The sequence below is a fragment of the Echiichthys vipera genome (genome assembly GCF_963691815.1).
Source record: "Echiichthys vipera genome assembly, chromosome: 6".
In the NCBI taxonomy this organism is placed as follows: domain Eukaryota; kingdom Metazoa; phylum Chordata; class Actinopteri; order Perciformes; family Trachinidae; genus Echiichthys; species Echiichthys vipera.
Genome location: NC_139831.1, coordinates 4,477,927 through 4,498,958, shown reverse-complemented (window position 1 = coordinate 4,498,958; position 21,032 = coordinate 4,477,927). Strand labels below are relative to the sequence as shown.

The 21,032-nt window shown below is 43.2% G+C and overlaps 1 protein-coding gene across 2 annotated transcripts in view; it reads right to left on the bottom strand.

Moving 5' to 3' along the window:
• The window catches only part of sec24b (SEC24 homolog B, COPII coat complex component), a 30,137-nt gene that overhangs the window by 4,207 nt on the left and 4,898 nt on the right, over nt 1-21,032 (bottom strand). Inside the window, exons 4-22 of one of the 2 annotated variants that reach the window (XM_083915085.1) lie at nt 20,553-20,690; nt 15,939-16,022; nt 15,044-15,207; nt 13,582-13,766; nt 13,349-13,451; nt 10,719-10,845; nt 10,505-10,614; nt 9,008-9,120; nt 8,777-8,895; nt 7,934-7,989; nt 7,596-7,802; nt 6,590-6,713; nt 5,363-5,521; nt 5,066-5,239; nt 4,744-4,854; nt 3,701-3,876; nt 1,703-1,840; nt 1,450-1,554; nt 262-354 (exon numbers count right to left, since the gene is read on the bottom strand). In XM_083915085.1, coding sequence (XP_083771211.1) covers nt 262-354; nt 1,450-1,554; nt 1,703-1,840; nt 3,701-3,876; nt 4,744-4,854; nt 5,066-5,239; nt 5,363-5,521; nt 6,590-6,713; nt 7,596-7,802; nt 7,934-7,989; nt 8,777-8,895; nt 9,008-9,120; nt 10,505-10,614; nt 10,719-10,845; nt 13,349-13,451; nt 13,582-13,766; nt 15,044-15,207; nt 15,939-16,022; nt 20,553-20,690 — 2,486 coding nt within the window. The remainder of the gene's footprint in view (nt 1-261; nt 355-1,449; nt 1,555-1,702; nt 1,841-3,700; nt 3,877-4,743; nt 4,855-5,065; nt 5,240-5,362; nt 5,522-6,589; nt 6,714-7,595; nt 7,803-7,933; nt 7,990-8,776; nt 8,896-9,007; nt 9,121-10,504; nt 10,615-10,718; nt 10,846-13,348; nt 13,452-13,581; nt 13,767-15,043; nt 15,208-15,938; nt 16,023-20,552; nt 20,691-21,032) is intronic. The other variant, XM_083915086.1, reaches the window with a different exon arrangement.

The window sequence follows — 21,032 nt, the reverse complement described above, 5'->3', positions numbered from 1 at the left end:
GGTCTTTTATTGTGAAACAAATCTGTGACTCATGTCCAGGGGAAACTTGGACAATGTTGCATTGCATCACTAATGCAGCAACTGGGCGGTGGTGCGTAAAACAATACCACCATTTCCCTAATCATAGTTATTCCTGACATGTTTGTATGTGGCTGAATTCTCCTTTACAAAATAAATGCATCAACTTTAACCTACTTTTTCAATGATGGACATATTATTTTGAAAGGACGGCAGCCTTTATACAGTTGCAGTCTTACTGACCATGTTGGGGGGTATTGAAGCGAAGTTGGGGCAGCCCAGAACATCTCGGACGAACATCTCGTTGCAGGATCTGCCGATCCACAGATAAAAGACCTGCGTGGACAGAATCAGAGAGCAGCGTCAGTACAGAGCATGTAATGTTCCTGACACACAGATTAAAGCCCCTGAAAGCTTTATTTCTAAACTATTTCTCTATAACATATTAATATACCATCACTACCCCTTGTTCTTAACAGGATTGAAAGCATTTAGCTTTTCTTCCAGGTGAGGTTTCATTTCTCCATGCACACATATGTTGTGTGTTAGTAAGTTATACAACATGACTGTGATCTTTCAGTCCGATTTAGAAGAGAACACAGGGTAGAGGTGAACTTCAGCCTCCTGTGGTCACAATCAGGATTACAACAACAATAAAAATTGAGCCAGAGTCAAAAGAAATGATCATGTTTTGACAGAATGGGGAACAAAAGGTCTCGTACGGGTGGGTGGACAGGTATATTTCCCCCTTTTCTTTTTCTTTCCCTTCATCTCTTTTTTGGTGTTCAAACTGAAAGTTGTTCGCTGGAATATAAAATGTTTTTTGTACACGTGCTTCCAATAAAAACAATGAAACCAAAAAATGAGTTTTTGGCTTGCACTTCAGCCTCTAATGTCAAGTCAAAGGCTCTGAAAAAATCTTCTTTAGGTATTGTTTATTAAGAGTTAAACACTCAAAAACACTGTCTATTGAGCCTAGTAAAAACATAGTAAAGACTTGATTGAGAAATTAGGTTACCAGGGCCTTTTAGCACCAAATTACTTTATTTTTTTTGACATATATCACACAAGTGATATTCAATGTCTTCAGCTGAATGATTCGGTTTTCACGCTTTACTTTTTGTCGGGATCGAAATTCCCCTTAAAGCAAATTATATAAACCAAAAACTCAATGGAAACTGGGCTGTAACTCTGCTGTTGTTACATTAACGCTCATAATGACACAATAAATGTCCATAAAAGGTTTCACAGTCAAGCCAAAACAACACAGGTTCCAGAAGTTTACAATTATCTAAACAAGGAAATGCAACAACGAGAGAGAACATGAACTAATAGTGAGGAGAAGTGAAGTTCATCTCTGACATTCTGAGGAAAACCCTCAAAGAGCCACACCAAGCAGAGTGTTGTGAATAAATAATACTGAAAGCTTACGTTGCCACAGTCCATGAGGAAAGCTCCGTCTCTGCTCACCCTCTCAGAAGACAGGTGGAGCAGATGAGGTTGGGGAACCACTGTGTCGTTCAGATGGAGCGCCCCCTGCAGGTGAGACACAAACAGTGCAACGGATAAGTTGGAAGACACTTATTTTCATATTCAAGTAATTTTGTTCACAAGTATGAACTCAAATTTACAATCCTCATTCACAGCTCTAAAGGCCTGCAAGTAGATTTGTTATCTGTCCTACCTGGTCAGACATGTTGTCCAGCCGGTACAGGTCAGGATGAACCATTCTCATCAGCTGCTGCAGCGGTTGCGTCTTGAACTCACACATTGCGAAGACCCGCTCGTCCAGCCGCGTGCTGGTGCCAGTCCGCAAGGCTTTCTGGAAAGAAAAACAGATCTTTTTCATGACTACAGATCCCAGGGTATGGACATGTTTCCCTCAATATTTAGAGTGTGTGCATTTGTCACCAATAAAAACATAAAAGTAGCAGAGGAGACAGTGCTTTTGGTAAAGTATGGGGCGACCCCAAAGGCAACGATAGATGAAATAAAAATAACAGAAGTTGCTCTAATGAAGCCGCAACTTAAGAGTGAAAATGACTAAAAAGTACAAATTCTAGTCCGTCAACTACGACGGAGTAATAGGGGCACTGTGAGAAACATATAATAATCTGAGATTTAGAGAATTAGATCATAAACAAAGCTTCATTTGTATGATAAAGGTCTGAGAAGATGAAATGTTTGCACAGATCCAAGTGTTCAGATGTAGTAGTTTTCTGCTTTGTTTTCCTTCACATAAATTAAAACATTTCCACCATAAAATAGTGCCTAAAAATCTACCCAAATGCAGGAAATGAATATAAAGTATAGTTTATCTGTACAAACTTTATCCATTTAGCCCCAAGGTTAGGTGTGGAGTCGTCGACACAAACTCTACATAAAGCATGCACGGAGAAAGTATTTTCAAAAGAACTGAAATATTATTTATTACGACATGAAATCCAGTTTACTTTTCCAAAAACTAAATAAAGCAGTCAAACACAGGACTGTCAGTACTTAAATTAAATAATAGACGACAGAACAATTGAAGGTGAAGAGTACAATTGTATTCATATATTGCTTCCAGGCGATGCACTGTGAATAAGGATGTTGACTTAAACAACAAAGTGCAATAAAAATATTTTGTCCCTAAAAAAATCATGATTATCATTTTGGCCATAATCCTGCAGCCCCACTTCAAACAAACATCTGCTGAAGACAAGAGTTTCTATGACGTACAAATGCTAATAGAATGTAATTACATTGTAACAATGAATGTGGAATAAACAGAAACAGTGAACAGTTCTCATGACTCTGATCATTACCCACCTGTCATCATGACACAGCCTTTAGGGCGTACACTAATGGGGTCACACCTATCAGGGGTATTTGTCTCATATGAGGCAAACAGTGTGTGAGAGTGTGTCTGAAAGTGGACACACCCTGGATGTTTGAATGAACAAGTCCTGGGTGGATGAATACAGTCATTGAACTTATAGGGAGTCTGTATGACTGAAAACTGTGTGTTTGTGTGTGTGTGTGTGTGTGTGTGTGTGTGTGTGTGTGTGTGTGTGTGTGTGTGTGTGTGTGTGTGTGTTTGCTTATAGAGGGAGGGGTGATGAAGTCACAGCGGTTCATATTTTAGGATGTGTAATACTGATGATGTTTGGTGGATTATTAAGTGTTAATATGAAATGTGCGTGCCACCTCAGACAGTTTTGTATGTGTCTCTCTGTGGGTATTTTTAGGTCGCACTCACACTGTCCATCCGTACCGTGCCCAAACAGGTTTTACGGGTAAAGCCTAGTTCGTTTGACCAGTGTGAGTGCAACCGTACCGCGCCTAGCTGCAGCAAGCTTGCCGGCCGTGGACTGTTTGGGAGAGGTGGGCTTTTGTAGAGCGTGTTTGCACATGTACGAGCACGAGCGTGCGCACGTGTACGAGCACGGATGAAAATATTCAAAAACAGTCGACAAGACACACAAAAACTCTGAGATCTACGGAAAGATTTGTAAACAAAGCGATGCATCGCGGTAACGGCTCTATTGTGCAAACCGCTCCTAGTGGACACTCAGAGAACTGCAGTTTTTGGCACTACCTGATTGGATCAACCAGGAAGTGGCTGTGGTTGGGGCTTGGTTTTAGCATATTAATTAACCATATGTGACGACAAGTGTATGTGTCTGTCGAGCAGCTGCACCTGTTTGAGCAGAGAGAGGATGTAAACGGGGAAGAGGCGCATGGACGAAGGGACAACCAGGCCGGACTGCTGCAGGTTTGACACGTTGCTCTTGTAGGCGTTCACCAGATCCACCACCGCGTTCGTCAGAGCATCACGAGCGTCTGACAGGCTGGACGTTATCGACCGGTCGATAGCTGAAATGTATAAAAACATTAAGAGTTTCACAGCAAACAGGACAGAGAAGAAACTATTTCATTCGTTCCAACAAATTTAAACTTCAAGTACATTAAAACATTTTCATTTTTTCCTGTAGTGTTTATTTACACGTGGACAAAAACGTTTAGAGACTAGAGGTGAATCGGGTCAAACTACCAACCAATACGTTCCATCACGCAACTTCCCCAGTTGATGACTTACATTAAGCCAATTATTTTTTGTATTACAAGTTTTCTGAATGTTATGTTTAAATATGCAAATGATGTATTATCTTATGAAATGAGCTCATTTGCATACATTTCCAGAACCGAAATGTGAACACTGGATAAAGCCATGTTCAAAATTCTTCAAAGTCAAAGTTTTTCAGAGGGGATTTTAGAGAACTCTTTTTATCACTCCACAAAATCAGAAAACACTGTCAAAACTCAACTCAAAAAATCCCAAACTCCTCTGTAAAAATCTTGAGAATATAGGTAGGAATGAATGTTAGGTATGTGGAGAAAGATACATATCTTAAAATGTATATATTTGTCGAGACACTACAGGTGATTAGGTCAGAGCTGTTTAACATATCACAAAGAAACTTTGCAGTTGATGACTTACATTTAGACAATTATGTTTTGTATTAAAACTTTTCTGTAATCTTTAAATATGCAAATGAGGGATTATTTAATGCAAACTTTTGGTGAATTCAAGAGAAATCTACAGATGTAAACAGACAAAGTGTAATAAAAAAGTGTTTTTTTGGTTGCTTTCTTTCCAAGAAGACATGCTGTAGATGCAAAATAGCCCAAAATGTCTGCTGTTGCCTGTCATGCCACTTAAAACTGTGACATCTAACTCACCCATGTCGGCTAGCAGACACGTGATGGCCTGAACATCAGCTCCGGCATACACATCACTCAGTTGGTTGACCACCGGCAGACACAGAGTATGCACCCGGATTCGTCGTTTTCCTACCGGGATAGACGGATGAATAATCAGAGACGGTAATACTGTTTGCATAAAGCATCATCAACAAAACCACAAGCTCCTACTCCCGAGGTTTTAAGGGTCTTACTCGGTAAGTATCTCGTCAATATTGAGTGGTAAACTGTGCACTTTGCTCACTGACCCACACTGACTTCCTCCCCACAAGTGTGTGCGTTTGTGAGAGAGTTTGCGTACCTTTACTGGAGGTGTAGAGCAGAGCAGCCTGGAAGCAGGCCAGAGACGAGTCTGCCAGAGAGTCATCAATTGACATCTGAACAGCAAAGGCAGAGTCTGGGTTCACGTTGGCCAGGGACAGCAGGTCGGTGGAGCGGACAAAGAAGTTACCATGGAACGTATGGATGGATAAACCTGAGAGCAAACAGAGGGTGAGGGCGGGTTGTTTGAAAGAACAGATGCAAAACAAGTTAAGAAGACAACCTGTAATGGAAAAATAAACCACATGTTCGGTCTTAACTCCAGTGACCCAGTTACCTTTAGTGCATCGTATTCTCATGACAGCCTCGAAGCCGATCTTCCGGGTGAAGTAGCGCTCCAGATCTTTCTGGAACTTCTGCAGTTGAGCCGGATTGTGGATGTAATGGAAAGAGGGGTAGTAAAAGATGCTGCCCGCTGAATACTTGGAGATACAAGCTGAAGAAGAGGAGAGGAAAAAAGTATTTATTCACAAATCAACTGGTAACATCTATTATCATCAGAGGGATCAAATCTTCCCCATCATGTCTCAAACTTTGTGTCATTCTAGCAGAAATAAAATGCTTACACATCTGTTTAGCATGTTAATGTTAGCATTAGCTCAAAGGTATATTATCTGGTAAATGTGTCTTTGTCTTGCTTGCTCTCCCTGAGGACAGCAGCTGCAGTAAGCTTGGACAATGCATCGCAATTATGACCAATAACTACTGATGGATCAACGATGGATAAGAGGAAAATGCTGATAATCCTCAAGTCACCGTTTTTGATACTTTTAGATTTCTAACTGTATCAAAGTGTTGGGTCAGCAGCAGATATACAAACTTCTAGTGGTGCAACGGATCATCATTGATCCGTGATCCGTTCAGATCAATATCTGCGGTTCGGCACACACATGATCTGCAGATTGATTTATGGAAAAAAAAAAGTTGTGCGCATGTTCAGTTCATACACTTGTTAGGAGCAGCGTGGTCATGGTGAGCGAAAGGAACAGCGGAGCTTGAACGCCCCGCGTCATTTAAATCCCCTGTATGGAAGCATTTTGGCTTCCCTGTCAAGTATAGTGATGAAGAAAAGAGGTTAGTGGATAAAACCGTGACGGCGTGTAGGCACCGTGGCACAAGAAAGCCATGTGACAGTGGAAACACATCAAGCATGACCACACGTCCAGGGGAAGCAGAACTATGTGACTATAACTGTTCACTTCAACACAGCAGACTGGGAGATGAGAGGTGAGGTGCTCCAGACACACCCCCTCTACCAGAGTCACACAGACATTCATCTTGCACAGGTACTGACACAAGAAGGAGAGGAATGGAACAAAAAATAACAATAAACGAAAGACAAACTAATGTTTATTTGTCTTTTTTTACTGATCCGAAAAATGATCCGATCCGTGAGTTTTTTAATCCATTGCAACCCTACAAACTTCCCATTCCTAAGACCTACAGCTACTTTTGGGCATTGGGCACACACGGACATTGAGGTAAAGTGTTGGTGTGTTCTTACATAGCGAAGCAAGGTCAGTGTACTGGGAGCTGAGCAGGAAAAGATCCACCCCAATTTGTTGCCCCGAGCAGTCCAGTGCCAGTTTCTTATAGAAGTCTGTTGCCGGGCCGAGGTGCTGAACTCCCTGGAAAGATAAAGAGCGATTATTGCACAAATAAATCCTTCTCGTTCTGCTCTGTTGAGGGAGAAATCACCACCATCAAAGCCTCCTGTACTATTAGATAAACACAATGTCTTTTTATTTTTTTATTGAAACATCCACCAAGTGATGTATGCTACAGAAAGAGGAACACGGAGTTCAGAGTATATTTTATTCTCTTTTTGTTCTTTTTCAGCCCAAAATCCTCCTGAAAACACAGAAGCCAACAAACAGAAAATCACTTTCCCTGAGAAAGTGAGTGCACATCTGTTCTTAGATCCCCATTAATGTAACTTCTTGGCAGTTTGTTTAGGTCAAACATAAAACACAGATGATGGAGATGAATAAATTGCAAAAAAAACACAGACTTCAGCTCAGCATCCTCCGTAAATACTCTCTCTCTAAAGCCTGTGAATGTTCTCATTCATCCAGACACGTGAGATCTAATTAGGACGTTGTGGCTGGTAATAAAAGTGAGTTGTGGCGATAGCACAGAACTGAGTATGCCAAGATATGAAGTATACATACACACAGTAGGGGGTGAGGAAGAGTCAGTCTCTTGCTATATGTCATCTGTCATATGGTTCGGTTTAAGCTTCATAAATCACAGACAACAAAGCAGCACCGCTAGTTTGAGGTCGCTTTGTATTCGGAAAAAATGAGGCTGACGGTGAACTAGAATTACCGCTGAAGTCTCAGTTTGCAATCATGTCTGTCCAGAGTCATATATTGTGAGGTCACAGTGGTGGTAAAAACATGCTGAATATCAGCAACTACGGAAACTCAAACTTTATCATCAGAACATCAGAAAACATTGTAATTCTCCTGACGTGCTCACAAAACCATCAAACAGCCTCTCGTTCTGACCTTGGTGCTCGAGCGTTGGTTGGGGTCTTCCCTCGACTGCAGTGCACCGGCACCCAGCGTCGGCAGCTGCGTCTGAAACACTGTGACGCGGCCTCCGGTGGGCGACATGAGCTTGAAGGCGGCTTGTAACGCCGGGCCGAGAGCGCTGTGGGTCTCCCTGCTCTGGCTGAACATGCCCGGCAGTGATGTCAGCAAGTCCTTCACCAGCTGGAGGAGGGAAGCGAAGGAAGAAATTAAATTGAGAGAGGGGGGGATTGAGGGAATAACGAGAGAAGAACGAAGGACTGAAAACGTGGAATTGTAGTTATTCATGTTCACAAAAAAACAAAAGGATGTACCTCCTTGCTTTCCTTCAGGTTCACCATCAGACTGTCGTGAGACGGTATGAAGACGTCTGGAAAAACAAAACAAACATCTGAATCACAGCAGAAACATTCACTGCCTTTTTCATGAGACTACAAAACAAAGAACAAAAAGTCTTTGAGGGCGCACTCACACTGTACCCGGGCTTTAGGGTACTTGTCCCCCCCCTCCCTCTCCCCTCGCACGAATGCTTCTTGCCTGTCATCACGCGGTTTTAAATGTCTGCGCATGATCTGTCCTTTTTTTTTTCTATGTCCAAACAGGCGCACATAAAATTACGTGAGAGCCAGCGTAGGCCTCGTGCCCATGCTCGTACATGTGTGCACGCTCGTGCTTGTACACGTGCAAACGCGCTCTACAAAAGTCCAACTCTCTCAAACGGGCTGTGCATGGCCAACTGGCTGCAGCTAGACGCGGAACGGTTACACTCACACTGGTCAAACGAGCTAGGCTCTACCCCGAAAAACCTGTTTAGGCCCGGTGCGGAAGGACAGTGCGAGTGCACCCTAATACTGAGATAAAGATCAGATGTAAAAATTAACTGTACTGAAATGTATTGATGTTTTGTTATCCTTCGCGCTTCTAGTTTTTTTTTTGCTACTTATGTAAAATATACATGCTTTTTTTTTTTACTTTTCAACTTCTTGGCTACTTTTAATAAAACAGGGGTTCTTGAGATATCGCGTTCACAAGAATGGGATGGCGGTAGAGACGGACAACCTGAAAACATTACGCCTCCGGCCACGGCTGTCCCCCGCACGGAGGCATAAAAACAAACAGTGTGCAAACTAAAGCCTCATTTCAACGAGCAGACGTACCATCTATGTCCGACACCACCAGCATCTGGGGCTGAGACAGTCCCTCCTGGAGGTTGTAGAAGTGGATTGTGTTGTCGAAGGTGAGGAAGCCGACCCTGGTGCGCGTATCCCCCGGCAACCTGAAGCACATAACAACCCTTTGTCAGAATCGGATCAGGTGGAAAACCACAAGAAAACCGACAAACTCATAAAGCAGCAACTTTTACTGTATTGATTATTAAAAGCACTCACTTATCCAGGTTGTCCATAAGTGATTCACAGAAGTACTTAAGGTAGCCCGCTTCCACAGCATTGTGAGACACATCGAGAACAAACAGGTAGGCCGCTGGCTGAGGAGGCCGCAACTGAACACACAAGAATAAACACACATCATTAGTGGAGAAGGATGGGAAAATGTTAGCATTGCTTCATGTCTAATTTCAAGTCTATAAGAGTGATTTATATCATGTTTAAATGCAGGGGTCCTAAACATTTTCCAGACTTTTCCAGACTCAAATTTTCAGACTTCTTGGAGGATTTTTCAGTCAATATTAAACATCTGAATACCAGTTTTTAGATACTTATTATGTAAATAAATGGTTTTAAAATCCAACTTTGAACACATATGTTAAATTATATGTATGCAACTATGTCCCCAAGTAATTACAAGACATGTTTACCTACGTATTGTAGCTCATATGAAAATGAATATGAATATATTCATATATGAATGTACTCCAAACTGAGGCACGTTCAACGTAAAGCATTTTATTAAAGCTTAATGCTTATAGAGTGAAATCAATGACTGTGAACCTGCAACCCCTACACACAGTATGTATGTATTAATTTGTTCCTTTCATGAAAATGCCTATTTATGACAATGATAAATTAAATTCACAGTTACAACACATTTAAACAGTTGCATGAATGGAAAGGAGCAGATAAGAATACAGTTCTTATGTGTCTGCCCCTTTTCAACATAATACAGACATGTGAGGACCTCCCCTGACTTCCCCTTCCCTCGCACAGTTATCACCAAATTAAATACTAAACCTATATAACAGTCTATACAATACGTACATCCACAGTACGTACAGTAACGTTAGGGACGGACAGGAACTACAAAAGAAAACAAAAGTCTTTACTTCTTTGGCGTTTAGAAACGTACTTGTACGATTCTAAAGCAAGCTTGAATAGTTACATATCATCTACAGGTAAGTTAGTATTTTTTTATTTTATTTGTATATATTAATATATTTTATTTTAGAAAGTGAGATAATAGTCTGGAAACAATACAAACATTTTTCCAAACTCTTCTCCCCTTTTCCAAATGTATCCAGACCTGGAAATAACTCAGATTCAATCCCATACTGAGTAGGAACCCTGGAGACGTCACTCTCTTTTCCTGTTAAACTAAATGCTGTAGGAACACCCTTGTTTCCAGATGTTGTAGCACCGAGTCAAGACTGCCCTCTAGTGGACAAACACACTACATGAATATTCATAACAAGAACATCTAAAGCAGGTGTCTTAAACTAATCCAGTAAAGGAAGGCTGTGGCTGCAGGTTTTCATTCCACCCAAGCAAGAACACACCTGATCCAACAAATCCAACTGTGTGAAGGCGATATAAGTCTAGTCAGGTGTGTTCTTGCATGGCTAGAATGAAAACCTGCAGCCACAGCGGCCCTTTACTGGATCAGTTTGAGACACCTGATCTAAAGGTTTCTGGACAGAGGAGACAGCTCACCATGTAGTCTGAGGAGGCGATGAACTCCACAGTGGCGTTTTGGACCTCTGGCCTCTTATGGGGCTCGCCGTAAGACCTGGTGACTGGGTTGTACATAAACTCATCTGGAACTAAACAAGAAAGAAAAAAAAGAGAGAGCGGGTTTGACATCCGCAAAACTACGTGGCACAAAAATGACTTTCTGACCCAGAATAGCTCGTGATTGGACTCGTACCATCATTGACCCGATAACAGAGGTTGCACTTCCACCTGCGCTGGTCCAGGAAGGTGACAAACGGGTTGATGTAGGTGCGACAGGAGCGACAGCGCACTATCGTGTTCGACGTGATCACCGGTAACTGCTGCAGTGAGGAGGAAAAGAAGAAGGGGGAGAGGAAACTGGAGTAAATACTGAGGGAGACCACAATCGTGCCTCGTTGCGAGCTTAACAATTTACATTCTGTGCTTCTAATGCTGAGTTTTTCCTCAATCGTGACCTTTTCAGAAACATTCCTCTACTCGTGCCCCTTCAGACGACTGAAGAGAATCATTGTTTCTGTTTCCTGGGGAATGCAGCTCAACAATGCTTTGGGACTGTAGTCTTTATTTTCTGTCTCTTACTGTGTTCTCAAGGACTTCTGCTGCTGATGTACCAGGGTCACCGCAAATGTTCTACATTATGTCCTTAGAATAGACGCCGTTCATTCGTCAGTCAAACCAAATTATTTCAGTCCGAAAATGAGCCGGCGTCAACAAATCTCAAGTGGTATTTGTGACGAAAGCTTTATGATCGGATCCTTGCTCACCATTTATTTATTTCTTACACAAACTGAACACAAATGAACAACGTTAAGTTCATTCATTCATCTTCAACCCCTTATCCCGGGGTCGGGGTCGCTGGAGCCAATCCCAGCTGACATCGGGCGTGAGGCGGGGTACGACCTGGACAGGACGCCAGTAGTTCAACAAATATAAATGGTGAAAAGATTGAAGCAGTTTCCTATTCTATATAGATGTCAAGATTTTTGCACAAATGCTTCCAATAAAAAGATCTAAAACAAAGATTTCATCTCCGAGAACAAACAAACCGGACAATGAGGTTGTCGAGCACAGATTATGAAATGGTGGTAAACAAAAGCAGTTTGTTTTTGAGTGCGTTGGAGCCTGTGGATGGCAGGCACTTGGCAGTTTCATGGTTGTAAATGTACTGCATGAATATAAATTGAGGCAAACCCTATTTTATTCAGAGTCCTGAGTAAATAGACTTAAAATATACTCGACCCTCTCACTGTTGTCTTGAGTTAACAGCCACAATCATTTGGCTGGTGTTAACTTCTTGTTTGCCTCTTCCTGTTCTCTGTCACTTCATATCTTCTGACACCATCTTAACCAACACCTCTATAAATACACTCACCTATCTTCTTGCACCTCATCATCTCTCTCCTCCTCTTGACAGTCCTGCTGCCGCTGCAGCCACTCGTTACCACGAACAGACACATAACTGGTTCAGTGTGCTCCGAGTGGACGAGTTTTACATGAAATGTGTAAAGTATTCTTCCCCAAGTCTCCAGCTAGTGTAAGTACTCAATCAACCAACATGCATCTAATCATAACTTTTATTTTAGTGCTGTGGAGGCGTCCACCCTTCAGGAAAAAATGCACAAGTTGGGTTGTTTTTATAAAAACACACAAAATAAAAAAGTGGAAGAAGGAGGGAACAGCAAAAGGGCCAGCCGCCTGCGATGAGTGTTTTCTATTACGTTGGGCTAATGCTGACACCAGAGTAATGACTTAAGTTTTCAAGTAAAAAACAGCCCCTTTAGCCACACCTTAAAGGTTACATGTTATCAAAAATGTTCTTGTTCATTAACCTGACTCTCGCCAGATGAATTTCGTTCCGCCTTGCTTCCCTCGTCCATCTGGGATCGCGCGACTAGAAAGTGATTTCAGGAGGCTGGGCCTCATCAAAAGTCCTTGCATATGGTTGAATAAACTTGTCCATCATCTTTAATGACGTGCTACTTGAACCACTCACATCGAAACCGACCCGTGACGCTGATGAGAGCGAAGCATGGAAAAGCCAAACAGAACAGCCCACATGGTTTACACCAACAAAAGCCTTCAACGATTCTCTAGATTGGACAACACGGATGAAATAGCAGCATCCATGTTGACGCCTGCTTCGTGGATGCGAGCTGCCACAGTACATTCTCTGCTACGTCGCATCTAAAAAAACACCTGGCGGTTCTGATTGGCCTGACCATTTTTTACGGACCCTGAAATCCCATTCACATGGAGCGAATCCAGATGGTTGAGTGGAGCTAGGCGGAGTCAAGACGGAAGCAAGGCGGAACGAAAGTCATCTGACGAGAGTCAGGTTACTTGTTCATGGCTTTTCAACATAAATGTGTCCCTGGTGTGAGACCCCCAAAATATGAGAAAAGACAATCCTCTCCCTTTCTTTCTTGCTCCCTCTATCGAGACATGTGTTAACAAAGCCAGTTTGAATTGCCTTTTTGTGACGTTTGGGGCTTTATTTAACATAGTACCACCAATCTACCTCAGTGTCATTGTTGTTTCCTCGCTAGCAGCAACCTGGTAACCCGAAAATGACGAAGGGACTTAAAGAGACAGGCGCTAAAATGGACCGTTTCAGGCAGAGGGCGAATAGAGGTGTATTCAGACAGACAGTAGGGGGTAAATATGTTGTTTTATGAACATTAAAGCATGTAAATATTTTCTATTAGACCCCTGACATAAAAATATGAACATTAAACTGAGCATATGTGACCTTTAAACTGAAGAGAACCCCATAAAAACCCAATAGAGACAAATGAGATATGGATTCTAGACATCAGCTCATACCTGTAAGTCTCTGAAGGGGTGGAGGAGGAGGCCCAGCGGGAGCCTGGCCTTGTTGAGTAAAGCCTGGGTCTGGGGGATGCTGGTCAGGGTACACCTGAATGTCCTGATCAGCAGAGACACGCAAGGAGAGAGAAAACATATTCAGATTAGACGATAACAGAGTGAGAGATTCACAGCAATTTTAAAGAACAATGTTTAAAACCCAATATTAAACCCGTCTACACTTTACTTACTGTGGATTACAGTTGACCTTCTTGAGGTCAGGGCTGAGGTTGGGTTCGGGGGCTTCGAGGGGCCTGGGGGGCAGCAGGTTCCTCTCATGCAGCAGGTTGACCGGCATCAGGGCCTCCACCTCAAGTTCCGGCACACCACTCAGCCCCCCCAGGGCCGCAGACAGCTGGGACAGGTTTGGGAACGGCTGCAGAGACACAGCTAATTTTTACTCTTGTGATAAATCAGGACCAGTGTGTTCAAGTTGTACTCCATAAGAATCGAGATACGTTGATTTGAGCGGCTTCTTTGGTGGTCAGATGTAACTGCACGCGAACCTGTTTTTTCAGAGCCCCCATCTTGTCACGTTAACGGTCATTATGTGCATTCACTATTTATTTTTTGCTCTTTTGTAAACTTTACTGAAACACATTCACCTCTCTACTTCCAGTCCGTCCCCTATACGTTCCCCTCTTAAATCCATACAAACATGTTCCTATTACACTTCTGCCCTTACTACAAGCCTGACTCAGAAGTTGGAAGTTCCCGATTTCCAATTACAAATGAACGCAACATAACTGTTAGTGACGATCTGAGCCAACAGACCAACCGCTGTCGGCAGCGTAACTAACATGGCGGCTTGTTTACACTTACACTTACTTATCCAGGGGATATCGCCACAGACACACAGATTGTAATACTCTGCAAAAAGGCAACAAGGGCTTTCATTAGTGGGTCATATGATCAATCACCACTGTTTTAGCTGACACTTTGGTAGATAGGAACTTAAAAGACAATTAAATAGATGAAAATCTTACGGCGTACAACTTTAATATGACCACCTGGAGAATGTTAGTCTAGTATTCACTCTCTTTTATCCCTGTTTTTGGGATCTACACACTGCTGAGGGAAATATCTGTCTCATTAGCGGCTAAATGCTGCACTACGTTCATGCTAGTCTCTAATGTCCGTCTGCTGTTTGGTGCTGAGCTTGTTTACAGTGAGTTTTTAGAGTTTCATCACTGAATACAGCTGTCGGTGATGGCCAGAAAAATTCTATGACAGTGGTGAAAATGAACCAAAACAATCAAGTTGTAGGCTGGAGAGCTAAATGAAGACAACTCTAACTATAATGAGCCTTTGAGACCAAACACGGTTTGTTCTGCGCCGGCCGCAGGACAGGATAAAACAGGTGGGGTTCAACACTTCTAGAAGAACTATTTTGTTGTTGCCTTACTTGCCAAACTTAAGTCCGGCCCACAACGGCTCTGATTGGTTTGGTTGTTTTTCCAACTGAGGAAACAGTGATTCACAGGAGCAAGAGCATGAAAACTAAATTTGAGATGGAGCTGGAAATTCAGAGAATCAGGCTGGTAAAAATGCTTTTCATTTGCACATAAGAAGTAACGGCATAAACAACAAAAACAACCAAACAAACACACAAAAAAACACTCAGCATCCATTTTCTTCCAGCTGTGGCCTCACCTGGGAGTACTGCTGGTAGCTCGACTGACCGTACGGGTCATGGGAGGGGGAAGAGTCAGGGAGGGAGGCTGGTCCCTGCTGATAGCCGGGCTGCATGCTGGGGTAACCATAGCTACCATAGGGTGCGACCTGGTCGATCATATTGTTGGAGGGCGCCATGGGATCTGGGCAAGACAGAGTTCAGCATTAAACCGGATCACGACAGTGGAAAGGTCAGTGAAGCTTAATAAAGCTACACTTGGAAATATCATATTTATATGGAAATGTGTGTGTGTGTGTGTGTGTGTGTGTGTGTGTGTGTGTGTGTGTGTGTGAGCGTGTGTGTGTGTGTGTGTGTGTGTGTGTGTGTGTGTGTGTGTGTGTGTGTGTGTGTGCGCGTGTGTGTGCGGCTGCAGGCTTTTACAGAAATTGTGAAGTGCATCTCATCATCCTTTCACTGCAGAGAAATATCCCCTCTCCCACATTGCTTCTACTTGTTGAACTTGCTCCAACACGATTGTTTTTGACAAGGTGGTGATACGAATAATTTGTTCTTGATGCTCTGCACTGTTTGTTTCATGATGTTTTGCTTTCCTCATTTACCATCGAACTGTGACTTAATTCAGTTGGGTGCATCTAAGATCACGGCCAAACCAAAAAGCAAGATGATACATTTTCTCTCACCCTACTTTTAATGTACGTGTATAAGTCAACTCTTAAAATGTAGATTTATGGAAAGCAATCTTTTGGGAAATCATTTCCTTTTTTGAAACATGGCTGCACGTAATGTTACCAAATGAAATTGCAGTGTAATCCACTGTTTGGGGTCACTATTACTCTCAACAAGAGCTTTATGAAATCCTAAAGTCATGTCTTAAAATAGTGTGTGAGCCAGTTGTTTGGGATCAAAACACACCTGGATAGTTGCCCCCTTCCAGGGAATCATAGCTGTTGGGCACCGGAGAGGCACTGCCAGTGCTTGAAGAGGAGGTGTCACCACCTGAGAGAGGCAGAGACACAGAAAGGATTAAAAACTGAAATACAAAAAGAAAAACGGGGTGAGAGGACTGTGGGGAGGAGTAAATAATGAAATGAATGTAGTTAAACGAGCACCCATGGGGATAGCAAAACAAAAGACACAACAAAGAATAACAGAAGAAAAAAGGAGGCAAAAGATAAAACAGAGCGATAGAAAGAGAGGGAGGGCCTGAACGAATGAAGTCGGAGGGTTACGATGAAATAATGAAATAATGAAAGAATAGAAGAGGAGGTAAAGACATTAAAGGGAATGAAGAGTGGCCATGTTTGGCCGTGAAGAGTGCTGTGGTTGGACTCCCTCGGGCCTCAGAGAAAGAGTGCACAGAAAGAAAACATGATGAAAAGAGCACTTAAGTCTTGACCAAGCTAGCGCACACATGCCTCTGAGGACAGGAAACATGGAGGGGGACAGAAACATGAGTAAAGCAAAAGAGTACAAAGTTAATGTGATTCATTCTCGTTAATATCACCCCTCTCTACAGCTCATTAGCTTCTTGGTACTTCTCTTTCACACGGACATTTCCTCTGTCTTTCTCACTTCTTTAATGTCTAACGCACTTTATCCAATACACGCGTAGCGTAAAAAATCTGGTCTACTACCTGATTAAATAAAGGCAAAAATAATAAACAAAATAAGCATTATGGTCCATTGCACCCACTTTTTCCCTCTCACGCCCAATAATGAATAGGGTTTTCCAAACGGATTACAAAGGGTGTCATGACCGAAAGAACGAGGTCGCGGGTACAAGCGGCCGAAATGTGTTTCCTCAGGAGGGGGTCTGGAGTCTCCCTTAGAGAGAGGGGGAGAAGTTCAGCATCCGTGAGGAACTCAGAGTAGAGCCGCTGCTGCTTTGCGTTGAAAGGAGCCAGTTGAGGTGGTTCAGGATCATCTGGTAAGGATGAACCCTGGGCGCCTCCCTAGGGAGGTGTTCCTGGCACGTCCAGCTGGGAGGAGGCCTCGGGGAAGACCCAGGACCAGGTGGAGAGATTAGATCTCCACACTGGCCTGGGAACGCCTCAGGATCCCCCAGTTAGAGCTGGTTAATGTGGCCCGGGAAAGGGAATTTTGGGGTCCCCTGCTAAAGCTGCTGCCCCCGCGACCCGACCCCGGATAAGCGGCTGAAGATGAGATGAGATTACTAAGAGTAGGATATTTGAATGAACACATGAATCCAATGTGAGCCAACAGGACGCGTCAGCGACAGGACAGGCCTCCCTGGCAGAGAGCTCATTGGACGGGGCGGCATCCAATTATCTCTGACTAAATGGGACCAGCAGACTACTGGATTATCTTCTCTGCAGGAGGAGGACACCGGGACAGTTTAGCCTTCCTCCTCCTCCTCCTCCTCCTCCTCTAAGATTCTTCTGACACCCCCTCCTCTTCTGTCATCTTAGAGATTAATAAAGGGGATGCTAACCAGGGGTTATAGGAGTAAAACAAATCGGTTCATAGTAAGTGTTGCCTCGGAGCAGGTGGTTTTCCATTTCCTTTCCTCAACTGTTGGTCTTAATATTTAAAGTCATAAGACCACTTTGTTTGCCCCCCCCCCAGGCTGTTGCCACCAACAAATTAAAGCTCCATTCATACTGCGGCCGCCGGCGTCCCCTTTCTAATCTGTTGCTCACGAGCGACACTGATCTGATTATCTACAGAGTGCATAGTGTCTCTCAGGTGGTGCGGGACGCATTAAACCACATATCTATTGTAGTGTAAACGCTGATGCGTCCCAGATGCATCGAAGGACGAAACGCAGGAGATCTCAAGCTGTATCAACACAACCGCTAACGGGACTTGCAAGAGTAGGACAGATTAGAAGTGTGTGCGGGGCCCTTTGACCATCTAGCAGACGTGACATAGGCACACGCGGCGCCCTGGAGAGGCAGTATAGACACAGATGTGAGCAACGATGTGTCTCAGCTGTCCACTTGTGTTCGGATCACCTGAATGGACCCCGTAAACAGGGCCATGTGTGTTACAACGTGTTACAAGACACAACATGTGCTTGAACAAACACTGCCATGACGACGGGTACATCTTATGTCACCCACTTGAGACGACTCGTCATTATGACACTTGTGACTCAGCAGTTTAAAAGAGGACACGAGAAGATGAAATAAAAAAGCAAAACTCTGCATGTGACTTGAATAAGGCCGCTCTACTTCAAACTGTTCTTATAATATGGCGTCCCTTTGGTGGTTTCAGCTTTTTGAATGTGAAGATTTTCTGCTTTTTATGCATTTTATAGATTGTAAACTGCATCTCTCTGGGGCTTTGGACAGTTGGTCAAACAAAACCAGTAACTTGAAGATGTTGGCTTGGGCCTTACGGACATCCTGAGATATTTAGCAGATGAATCGATAACGCAAATAATCATTAAGTGCAGTGTTATGTGAAAGATATTTGTACCAAATGTATGTAACCTATGTTTATTTTATTTTCAATACAGTTCCTTCTTCCCTCTTGGGGCAAATGTTTTATTTTGTTTGTAAATCAAACCTTGGAAGTTAGAGGTTATTATATCCCCAAAGAGATGAACTTTTAAAGTGAATTGAAAAAATATCAACTCAAGGCCGACTTACTTAGCTTCATGTGAAACTGTGACTGTTGGGTCTTTATAGTTAATAGACTTTTTTATTGATTTAAATAATTCTGCTGTCAAAACTAATCTTTTAAAAAACCAAAGTAAATTATTACGGGTTCTGATTTCCACACTTGAAGAGTAGTAATGCATTAACAGTGTGTCACAAGCTGAATGTGTTATTGTTTTAATACATTTGCCATAAAGTGATTTATATCTGACTCAGATATTATCATGGCATCCAGAAATCAACAACTGGGGTTTTGCTGCAGCAGAAAACCCTCGAGAGACCAGGGAGAACGGAGAAGATCCCGAGGGGGAGAAGCTGCAAACTAAAAGACACTTTTCCTTTTCTTGTTGAGGTGTAAATGAGTGCTAGCTGTGCAGTCAGTCACCCGCGCTCCCTCGTGGGGAGCAGGAGAGTCAGCAAACATGTACGGTGTGCCCGCACCTGCCCGCCAGGGGAGCGGCTATATTTAAAAACGTGTTAACCTCTGGCTGATGACACAGCTCCAGAGGGAGGCTCATCATTAGAACACCTCCGTGGTACATAACACACGGGCACGCACGCACGCACGCACGCACGCACGCACGCACGCACGCACGAGACTGTTAAAGCTCAGTACAGAACAGAATTATCTGGTCCACATACTTTCACACTGAATACTTAAATCTCTCTTTTAAAATCATATCAAATAATGCAATTTTGATGTAATTTAAAAGCAATGAGATGTCAACACATTACCGTTACATATAGACTTTAAAATAATACAAAGTTGAAGCGTCATACCCCTCTCTCTATTTTTACACTGTCCTGTCAAATAAAACACTTCTAGGGATTCAGCCAAGATTTACTTTAATTTGTTGTTTTAACCTTTATTTATCCAGGAGTTTCTTCTTTATTTTTTTTCTTTAAATATGTTTTTGGGCAATTTTTCAAGCCTTTTTATAACAGAGGACAGATATGAAATGGGGTGAGAGAGAGGGGGCACATGCAGCAAAGGGCCGCAGGTTGGAGTTGAACCCGCAGCCGCTGCCTCGAGGACCTTCAGCCTCTTTACATGGGGCGACTGCTCTAACCACTCAGCCACCGGCCGGCCCGAGAGAGTTTCTTTTTGCAGAAATGAGTAATAAAGAACTTTACATAACCTTTGCTAGTCTACCCGACAGTTCAAACCCAAACGATATGACATTTGCAATAATATCAACCTAGAGAAAAGTGTCAAATCCTCACACTTTAAAAGCTATGAGCAGAGAATTTTGCCTGATGAATTTTTAATTAACCATTAATCATTTATAATAATATGTCGTCAATTCATTTCCTGTTTACTCAGCACCAAACCCCTCACAGCAATTAAGTTTCAAAACACTTCAAAGTCCAATCTAATCCCAACTCGCATCCAAGGCCACGAGGTTCACTCCAATCTGAGCTCTAGAGCTGTGAGCCGACCAGGAGGACACAACAATCGATTTTTGTTTTCTCCAGTTAGCAACCACAGTTGGAAAACTCCTTGCTCACGCACTTACCTCTCACCTTTCTGTTAGACACAGTTTCATGTCAGTGTTCTGGTGATGGAGCAGGGTACACACAGATTTAAAAAGATGTCAGTGCTGGTGACTGGGAGGGAAAGATGATGAGCATTGGGTGGAGGAGGCAGTGCGAAGGAGAGCAGAGGGGAAATATCTGACTGCCTATCAGAAAGGGGAAAGGTACGGAGAGTTCCCAGCTGGATAAGCCTGTTTAGACGTAGAGCAGCAGAAGCGACACAGAAGCGGAGAGCGGTCAGAGAGGTGACGTTGCATGGGTAGGGGGGTGGAAACGCACCGATGGAATGGAAATGAGCTGTATGAGATCACGAGGGTGGAGAAAGTGCTAATGAATGGGTGGTGGGGAGGTAAAAGCTAAAGCAGACCTGCTTCCTCATCCTCCTCCTCCTCCTCATCATCATCCTCCTCCTCAGAGCTGGATGACGAGGGGGCAGCGGCCGGGCCTGAGGTGGCGGCAGAGGCAGAGCTAGCTCCACTATTAGCAACATATCCATACTGCATGCCTGTGGGGAGGGGGGGAGAGGGGAAGGTACATGAGAAAACCGTCACCACTGGGTGATCGACAGCAGACACGGCGGCGGAGATCAGGCAGTAAACTTCATTCCCTGTAATGTGTGTGTACGAAGGTGTGTGTGTGTGCTTTCCCCATTGTGTCATACATTTAAAGACCAACACTGATGACCTTTGCTTGCATGCATAAGAGCTATAGATCATCCGCAAAATTTTAAACAGGCCAAGATATTTTAAATTCCACTCTGGCGATGGGAGAGAGTGAACTCGTTTGGCAATAAGCTGAGTTGCTCCGTGTGTTGCTCAACATCCACAGTAACATTTTAAAGTAGGGA